Raw genomic sequence first — 10445 nt, 5'->3', positions numbered from 1 at the left:
AATTTGGACAGCCCATAAGATATTTGAATTATGTAATTTAAATGTGAGAGGGTCAAGCAGTTTTGAGGTTCCAGGATTTCTCCATTCAAGTAGACAGAACTTGGTCTTGGATACCCGAAATAGCTGCCAAATATAGCCGCTGAGTAAAATGACTTTCCTTAAAAGGGATTTAACGTCAAACTTCATTGGAATCAACTGTAAGATATACAGAGCCCCTAATGGAGAAACTGAAATGGAAGGAGAAATTATATTTCAGTGCTTTTGCGTTAGCCCATGCAAAAAGTCTTAAGTTCTAAAACTGCATTTTCTTGCAAAACTTTCACATTCTCTTGCAAAAGGTTTCTGTTCGTCTGAGAAACTTCGCGTTAGTGGACACAAAGGCATTGAAATGTAAGTTTGCAAGCAAATGGAAAGTTTCGTTTGGGAAATGAATGGGAATGGACAATTTTTGCAGGAAAATACAAACTTTTTACAAGAAAATGAGTTTCATGAGAAATTTAATATTTTTCCCTCCCATTTCAAATTTTTTCGCGTCACCATGTCCTTTACTGCATTACATTGCGAAGCTCCTAAGGTAGAGATGGGCAACTCTGGACCTGAAAGGCCCAGTTCCCTGCAGAGTTTAGCTCCTTCATCCCAATCAAACATACCTTAAAAAAATCTAACCAAAGTCTTCAGGATTACTAAAAAATTACAGGCAGGTTTGTTTGATTAGAGATAGAGCTATACTCTGCAAGGCAGTGGCCCTCCAGGACCAGAGCTGCTCATCTCTACCTTAGGAGCTCCGTAATGTTAAGTATTATGTGTGGCGCACAAAGCAACTGCCTATGTTCCAACGTGAGCTTCCATTTCAGTTATGATACCGCCTCACTGCCAGGCAGCTCGCTTGGTTTTGGAACAGAGCTTAAGCAGCGGTTCTCATCTTTTTACCAATTTTCAACAGGGCCACCTATTAAAGCTGATAATGTACTTCTAAAGTAATAAAATAAAGTCAAAAATATGATGAAGTTTAATGTTTATTTTAAGTATCTTTAACATTTAAGTCAAGATTATGTTAATGTAACTCAATTGAAATAATTTTAAGACTTTGGGTTCCCCGGAAGTTTGCGAATTCACCTAGTGGGCCCCGGCTCCCTGGTTGAGAACCACTGGCCTAAAGGTACACTGAAGTAAAAATACCTCAACAAGACAGCTGACAATACAACACTAACTTCCATAGAGGGACTGAAACTCAAAAAGCTTTTGATCATCATGATCCAGGATTCAGCTACTAAGGTTCTGTCTGACATCTGCTTGCAATGCTTGAAGCAGACCTCTCCATCACCATTCTTTTAAAAACATATCACAGTGAAACCTAAAGGGATAGTACACACAAAAAAATGAACTAAACCTGAATGACTTACTTTCTTCTGCCGAACACAAAAGTTGAGATTTTGAAGAACGATTCAACTGTATTTGTGCATAAAATTAAAACATTACACCATACTGACGTTTATTGTATGGACCAAAAAGAAAAACTCATATACACTACCTTTAAAAATATATATATATATATCTGTGTTCTGCAGAAGAAAGAAAGTCAGGTCAGAAACAAGATTTTGGGGTGAGCTATCCATTTAATTTGTACCATCAATGGCATGTTAATTGAAAGCATGTTAAGAACACACAACAGTGTTGAAAAACACTTCTTTTTAAAAAAGGTACTAAAGCTACTATAATGGTGGATGTGAGATTATGGTGTACAGGTCTGCCCATACAGTAGAGAAACTGACTGGTGGCCGGTCATCCTTGTATGGCGTCTTTGGAGTGCGTGTGAATGTGATGAATTAGAGAAGGGCATTAGACATTTCACTGCTCTGCCATCGTAAGCAGGTTGTTTTTGAGTGCTTGTACAAGTGACTGGACTGACTAAAGCGTTTGCCGCATTTCAGACAGGCATACGGGCGCTCTCCCGTATGAACTCTGATGTGTTTCTTGCAGTCCGTCAGAGTGAGGAACGTCTTACAGCAGATCTTGCAGGCATACTTCCTGGCGCCTTCCACCACTAGCACGTTGTGCTCGGAAAGGGCCTTTTTGCACTTTGACAGAACATCTGCAGAGGCTCTTGTCAACTGGGGTAGAGGGTTCAAGTTGGAGCTGCCACCATTTTGACCTACATTGACAGATCCCTCAAAGTTTACTCCATTGTGAAGCATTGAGGAGGAAGAGGACGAGGAAGCAACGTCAAGTTGCTGAGAGCCATCCGTAAGCGTTAAAGCACCTCCTGGTGGAACTTTGGGAGCGATGCGCCGGTATGAGTGGCACCCTGCAGCGCCACCCCTGGATGAACGAGGGAAGGTCTGTAATCCCAAAATGTTGCGCTGGAACTCGAGCGCAAGCTGGTCCACAGATCCACCACGGGACGCCGTTAATGAAGTGGATGATGCCATTCCATCATGCAGTGGCCGCAGAAAGAGGGACTCTGGCTGCAAGTCAGAGCAGACCTGAGCCTCGCCTGGAAGATGCAGAGAGGAAGATGCAGTGTTGATGGAATCAGTAGGGAGGAAGTAGCGAGCAGAATCGTGGTCTGCTTGAAACTCTCCGGTTGTAGTGTTGGGAACATTGTCAACACTATGGGTAAGGTTAGATGACGACAATCTGCCAGCAAAGGTCTTTGTGCTGAGGAAACTGGAGATATGCAATCCAGAGGAGGACTCCAGAGCTTCACTGCAGGTGAGCTCTTCTCTTCTTCCTCTGTCTTCTCCTGCTCCTAATCCCTTGTTTCCTTTAATCAGTAGCTCAGAGCTGGGCTGGGGATCGGAGAAGCTGCGCTCACTGCCCTCCGGACTCAGCTCCAGCTTTTCTCCAACTGGCTCCACCTGAGGAAACATCACATTCTTACCAAGTACTAACTACTTACTAAGACTAAATATTTACAAAGTAAGTACTAGTACTTACAAAATATTTACAAAGTCCATCTTGGTAGCACCCCCTGGCAACTATTTTTGTATGTAGGCTTTTGTATGTATTATAGGCAATCATTTATTTTCAGATCCAGTCTTTAATGTGACATGTTCCTTCATAAATCATTCTAATATGCTGATTTTCTGTTCAAGAAACATTTCTTTTTATCAATGCTGAAAACAGTAGTGCTGGTTATTTTTTGTCGGAACTTTGTCTTTACTGTGACTTTTGATCAATTTAATGTGTGCTAAATAAAGGTATTCAACTCTTAAAAATTTTTACAAATAAATGACTGACCTTAAACTTTTGAATGGAAGTGTAAATATTTTTTTCAGGAACAATATATGAAAAACAAAACAAGTGACAGCATTTCCTTTTTGAAAATGGTTATAAATCTACAATGAATATTACTTTTCTGAAATGAAAAGGCATGCAGTTAGCCTGACGTCATCATACTCTAATTCTGGTCAGAATATGAGTCTGATACTGCTCCATTGGGCTGTGATTAAGGGGCGTGTTTCAACCCAACCAGGAAAGAAAATGCCTCTGCACTCAATTGGACAGACCAACAACCAATCAGAGCAACGGAGTAAGTGACGCATGTTCTTCATTCAATTATCCGATCATCGTATAAAGCCCGCCCTGACAATTTGATTGGTCCAAACAGCTCTGGTTCGAGCATAGTTGCTCCACAACGGATCAAGTCCAGACCGAACTTCCCAACCTCAAATGTTGTGGGCGGGGCTAAGTTCAGCTGGCATGCAGGCTAGCATGCAGTTTGATTCATGGGGAAATTCAGGAATCAAAATACTAACTTAGCTGGGACAATTTGGAAAAACTCACAAATCATGTGTGCCTAAAATCCAGTAACAAAATATGTTACATTCCCACTAGCTTAATATCAAAAGCAATTACCTGGTCACTCCCTTCAGCCTGAGAGGTAACATCGCTAGTCTCATCAACAGCCTCGGGAGAACTCATTGGCTCACTCTTCACCACGACTTGCATGTGCTGCTGCTCCTCTTCTTCCTCACCGCCATTCTTTATCTTTATCCCCTCGCTATGGTGATGGCTCGCATCAGGGTACTCCTCCTTACGTGGCAGCAGCAAAGTTTTTTCCGGTCCTGCTCCCCTGCCTCCATCTGACTGGCTGGGAAGTTGCATGTCTTCATGGTTCAGTCCCCTTCTGTACTCATCTTGCTCTAGTAAACCTCCACCATCCCCAGGAATGATCCCAGCGACGACCTCATCCACCATCTTACTGTGGGAATCTGGAGACAGAAGCTCCTCTCCACCCTCTCGGCCCTCCGATACCCCCACCTGTGAGGAGATGCGCGGCCTCCCCCGCTCAGGAGTGGTCAGGGTCATGGGCTGTTTGCGCTTCAGGAAACGGCGTGTCGGGTGAGAACCATGCTGATCTACCAACCCGCTACCGCACCCTGATCCCGTTCTCCTCCCGTTCCCTGTTCCCCCATCTTCAGCCCCACTCAGGGCAGAACTGACCAAGCTCAAACCGAGCTGTTGCAGCAGAAATGAGCGCTGGAGATGCGAGTTCGCAGCCGCTGCTGCTTGTTGCTGCTCAGCGTGATGCTGCCCACCACGGTCTGCCGGAGGAGACATGGGCAGTGTGCGAGTCGTAAGGTAGTGTTTACAGGCTTTCACCACAGCGTTTAGATGCAGATGAGAAGCAGCCAACAGGACATCCATAACGTTACTCTCTCCTAGCATCAGCGTGGATGTGTACATCATGTCCATGAGAGCAGCAAATGCTTCAGCTGTCACCACCTCGGAGTCCAGGTGGATCATCCTCGTGCTGGCGTCTCCCTCGGCAGCAGTAAACAGGGCTCTGAAATGCGTACTGCAGGCGGAAAGCACGGCGCGGTGGGCCTTGAAATGACGGCTGCCTACCATGATCACACAGTCACACAGCTGTCCATGCAGCCGCTGGTAGTTCAACTGCTGGAAGATCTGCTCAAAGTGCCCTGGGAAATCCATGACCTGAAAACAAACAAGGAAGAGGAACGTTAAGATGAGGAACTATTTAATGCTCAAACAATACAGACTAGGGATGTGACGGTGAGGACATTTTCCCACGGGTTAATTGATGTGACACAACACTGGTAACACCGGTATCACCGGGAGGGAGGGGGAAGTTAGAGATTTTCCCTCTTTTCCACCTCACTTTTAAATCGCTTATGAATGCCCGTGTACATTTTACTTACGCCATTGTCTTTTCAGGAAGCTCGCCTCACTCTCGTCATGTGATTAAATGAAATATGACTACTGTTGATCTGAATTGAGCAGATGTGTTCAGTTTTTAATGGTGCCTGTTCTCTAACTGAGCTAAATGATTTTTATTACTATAGTATAAATAAATTATGATTTGCCGCAGTGGGCAACTGATGTTATCAGTGTGCAGCTAAACACCGTTTAACACCGGCAACACCGATTATCGCAGCAAGCCTAATACAGACTACACTGTAAATACATTTTTACAGTAAATACAGTATTTTTGAAATTGTAAATAAAACAGGACTACAGTACTACAGTAGTGCTTCACAAGAAAGTGCTATTTTAGAATTGTCAAAACTTCACGTTTAATTCAATGAGTTACTTGCCATTTCTTTTTAATTATTTGTGAAATATTACTAGCAATTTCTGAGTGAAATTTGTTTCTACACTTAAATTTTTCTGTGTAGATGTACTCCATCATACAGAATCAAACTTTAAAGGGTTTGTGGACTAAGTTCTAACACAAATAGTGAGTAGAAAGAAAGAAAAAACATTAACATGGAATCCTTTTGATTTGGTTTATTCATATTGGTTTATTATTGGTTTTCTACAGACATCTCTACAGATAACATAAAATGAAAATGACAATTGTTAATACGCAAGGAAACAGATACTTCAAAATAATATTAAATAAAGAATTAAATTATAATCAATATAGTAAAAACCGACATTAGACAATAAATCAAATAATCTTATATTTTATACATGCAACAAACACCAACTCATTTCCTGTCCTGTGGTAGCAAACACACCAAATCTGATCAAACCACATCATACAGTAAATAGCAAATGACTCAAAACAACCAATGGTTTACTGCAAAATTATTTAGTTTAAACTAACCACACTCCTTATTCTCCTAAAAAGGAGAAGAGAAAAACCATAACAGTCTGGATTGGTGTCCTACAGTAAATGATAACGAGTTCTAAAATGAATTTAAAAAGTATGCGGATGGTGTATAACAGACATGTTTGATTATGTAAAAGTGTCTGATGCAGATGAAGCAATCACTTAATTTAACAATTTTGTATATAAATAACAAATTGGTCACAACTACTAATTAAGTGAGACTGTCTACCTGACTGCATGTGCTTTTTGGTTATTATTTGTAAACAATGAACAATGTCAATTTACATTAAACCCATCATACATTATAATGGGACCACCTTATTAATCACATTAACAATCAACGTAAGACTCTTTCAGAATCTGTCTGCTATCTTGTATAATTTCGACGTTTTAAAACTGGTAGTTGCCAACACCGTTATGGTAGTAACAATAACTGTACAGCGGAAGCTATGGAAACCATGGTAAATTCTGTAAGTGGTAAAGTTATCTGCTCATCGTTGACCATCATCAGTAGTTTCCGTTAAACTAAATCAGAGAAGAGCAAATAATTTGCGTCAAAACTCTAGTCTGATGCAAAAATGTAATCTACCTCCTTTTCAAACATAAAGTCAGGTTAACACAAGAAATCCGCATGTAACGTTACAGCAAAATAAGACAAAGAACGACTTTTATATCAAGATTGACTGGGTGTCCTGTAAACACACATTTTATGTGCTAACAGGAAAAAAAGGAAACCGATTCAGATGCGATCAAATTGATAGCAGCTGATTGTTTAAAGGGTGCAATTAATAAATTAAGCTAGTTATGTTGGAGGATAGATGCTACTCTGTTAGCTGCTAGCTCAGTTACCTCACATAGTACTGAAACACACTTACTTTTCACGTCTATCTCATGCGTTTTCAGAGAGTCCGGGTTTGTCCTCTGTTACCATCCAAAAATACATGCAAAAACTGCCCATGATAGTAAGGGGAGGCATTGGCCTATGGAGTTAGACATAATAAAGACAGGTCAGGGGAGACCGGGGAGATCGCATCAGCTGCCCAGGCGCGTCTTCATATCTGGGAATGAGAACTCGAAATCTCATTGCGCCACCTACTGTACTGGAGAGTGTATGAGTAGCGCGCGTGTGGATTTTGAAAGGGATAGTTTACCAAAAATGAAAATTCTGTCACCATTTACTCACCCTCATGCAGTTTCATACCTGTATGACTGGTGGGGAGACGAAGAAAAAAACGAATAGAATGGAAACGTGTTTTCAAAATGTACAATTAATTTATTGATTGCACTATAAAAAAAATTAAGATAGAGGTGATTAAATAACAAACATGTAAAACAACAACATCAAAACAATAAGAAATCTCAAAACAAAAGGGACACATAATAGTTACTCCACCTCCCCAGAAAACCACAACGCACAAGTTTCACACATTAGGCCTGTGGCAGTTTGGCCTGCTTTCACCACCACCTCTGCAGGAGGCTCGTATCTGAAGCAGGGTTCGATCCGTTCATGAACCGTAATGCGCCTGTAATTATTAGTAATTAGTAATTAAATAAAGTAATTATTTATGTTCCCTGTAAATTGTTTTTGACTGCATTATAATAATTTTTTAATTCAGAATATTATAAAGACTGCGTAGGTGGGTGTGTTCGTGGAATTTGGCTGTTAAAAGTATAACATTTAAAGCCCCTTAAATGAACGAAATGACTCGAAAAAAGATTCGTTCATTTTAATGAACGGGGTAGAACAAGCGAGTTTGTTCATTAAATGTTCTGATCTTTGCTTTTTATGTTTTATGTATTATGCTTAAAAGAAATTTGTATATTCGTTTATTTAGTTTTTTTTCACAAATGTATGACTTTTGGAAGTGCAATTTGATAACCATATATGCAGTTTTAATAAAGTTGAATGAACTTAACCTTCTGTCATTTTTACTCTTCAAGTGTACACTTGCAGGTGTTGATTATAATTAGGCTAATTTACAGATAACCCCATAAATAATAATAAGGATAAACAATATTTAAAAAGTATATAATTATCTACATCTGACTAAAACAATAAATTACGATAAAGTTCGGTAAACGGAATCAGTCCAGGAAACATCCACAGATCCAGAGGAGCAAAGAAACGAATGACACTAAATAGCAGACAAATCAAATGAAAAACTAAACAGTGCACGCGAGGCTACATAATTAGTCACATTAGAAAATGAAGTTGTAGGTTGTGTTTGAATAATTACGTATCTTATTTAGCTGAGGTAGGTTAAATTAAAGCAATACTCACGTATCCTTGCTCGATGAAGAATGAGCCCAACGGGCTGATTAAAAGGCTGATTTTTGCGCTTCAGGGCAGAGTAGCCTACATAGTCCAGTGGTTGTCAAGACACCATAGGCAGAAGGGCCCTGAACGGTGCTTTAATGTCAACATTGTGACGACGCTGTAACATTTCACCCCACAACGTATATAGCAACCTTTTGGCTATGTTGTTAAAACGTTGTTAGAAGGTTGGGTATGTTGTGCCAACATTCTGTGTTTGCTGGGATCCCAAAGGATCCTCTATTCTTGGATTGAGATCTGGTGTGGAAGCTGTTTGGTATAGCCTGTAGTGAAGTCATTGTCATGTTCAGTTTGAGATGATTTGAGCTTTGTGAAATGGTGCGTTATTCTGCTGGATAGCCATCAGAATATGGGTATTCTGTGGTCATAAAGGGATGGACATGGTCAGCAACAATACTCAGGTAGGCTGTGGCGTTTAAACGGTGCTCAAATGCTAGGGGCCCAAAGTGTGCCAAGAAAATACCTCTCACACCATTAACACCACCAGCCAGCCTAAATTATTGATACAAGGCAGGATGGATCCATGCTTTCATGTTGTTTAAGCCAAATGCTGACCCTAGATAATCTGAACGTTGCTGCAGAAATCGAGACTCATCAGACCAGGCAACTTTTTTCCAGTCTTCTATTGTCCAATTTTGGTGAATTGGTGTGAATTGAAGCCTCATTTTCCTGTTCTTATATATGCAGTGTTTATATGCTAGTCATGTGAAAAAGAAAGGACACCCTATTAAATTCCATGGGTTTATGTATCAGGACATAAAAAAAAAAAAATCAGATCCTTGGCAGATCTTAAATTATGTAAATACAACCTCAGATGAACAACAACACATGACATATTACAGTCTCACTATTTATTTAACAAAAACGAGGCCAAAATGGAAAAGCCATGAGTGACAAAACTAAGTACATCCTTACTGCTCCCATAGGAATTAAGAGGATAGTAGCAGTCAAGCGCTGCTAATCAAAATATATTTGATTAACTAATCATCATCAAGTGTGATCACCAAGTGTGATCAGAAGTTTTGGCTGGTCTGGAGCATTCAGGTGTGTTAACACAAAGCCAAGCAGGAAAGACATCAACGATCTTAGAGAAGCAATTGTTGCTGCCATCATTCCGAGAAGGGTTATACAGACATTTCCAAACAATTTGTAGTACATTATTCTACAGTAAGATTACAGTACTACAGTATTCTAGAGTCAAATGTGAGCCCATCTGTCCGACAGCTAAAGCTTGGCTGAAATTGGGTCAAGCAACAAGACAATGATCCCAAGCACACCAGCAAATCCACAACAGAATGGCTGAAAATGAAAAGAATCAAGGTGTTGCACTGACCAAGTCAAAGACCAGAGACCTCAACCCGATTGAAATTCTGTGGCGGGACCTTACGAGAGCTGTGCATAAATAAATGTCGCAAACCTCAATGAACTGAGGCGACGTTGTAAAGAACAGCGGTCCAAAATTCCTCCAACAATGCGAGAGAAACTGTACTGTCATACAGAAAACGAATCCTTCAGCTTATTGCTGTTAAAAGTGGCTTTACAAGCAATTGAGTCATAGGGTGTTCTTAGTTTGTTACCCATGGCTTTTCCATTTTGGCTTTATCGTTGTTAAATAAATAATGACACGGGTGTAATATGTCATTTGTTGTTGTTGTTCATCTGACCAGATTCAATCATTCAATCATGTTCAATCATCAACACCAGATGATTTTTATGTTCTGATACGTAAAACCATAAAACGCTTAAGGGTGTCCTTTCTTTTTCACATGCCTGTATATGCAAATATATATAGATACAGATACATAATGTTTTAAAAATTAACCAAATTGTCTGTTTGGTTAATGTGATGGTATGATTAGTAATATGAGTAGTGCACAAGTGAAGTTAAGGAGAACAATTTGTTCACTTAAAAGATATAAAAACACTGATCAAAACAATATCAAGAAAACTTAAACATCTCTATATAAGTTCATAGGCTGCTATCATATACAATTTTAAACCAGACCATGCAAAAGAAGAAATGCAGAA

General features: G+C 40.0%; 1 protein-coding gene across 1 annotated transcript in view; it reads right to left on the bottom strand.

Moving 5' to 3' along the window:
* The window catches only part of zbtb5 (zinc finger and BTB domain containing 5), a 9803-nt gene extending 2668 nt beyond the window's left edge, over positions 1–7135 (bottom strand). Inside the window, exons 1-3 of the mRNA XM_082164764.1 lie at positions 6958–7135; positions 3859–4941; positions 1–2858 (exon numbers count right to left, since the gene is read on the bottom strand). The exon at positions 1–2858 is cut by the window's left edge and continues 2668 nt beyond it. Coding sequence (XP_082020890.1) covers positions 1827–2858; positions 3859–4938 — 2112 coding nt within the window. The 5' untranslated portion in view covers positions 4939–4941; positions 6958–7135 and the 3' untranslated portion in view covers positions 1–1826. The remainder of the gene's footprint in view (positions 2859–3858; positions 4942–6957) is intronic.
* Between the last annotated feature and the right edge of the window lie 3310 nt (positions 7136–10445).

The sequence above is a fragment of the Leuciscus leuciscus genome (assembly GCF_965113295.1).
Source record: "Leuciscus leuciscus genome assembly, chromosome: 3".
Lineage (NCBI taxonomy): Eukaryota > Metazoa > Chordata > Actinopteri > Cypriniformes > Leuciscidae > Leuciscus > Leuciscus leuciscus.
This window is presented reverse-complemented; position numbering and strand designations above follow the sequence as displayed.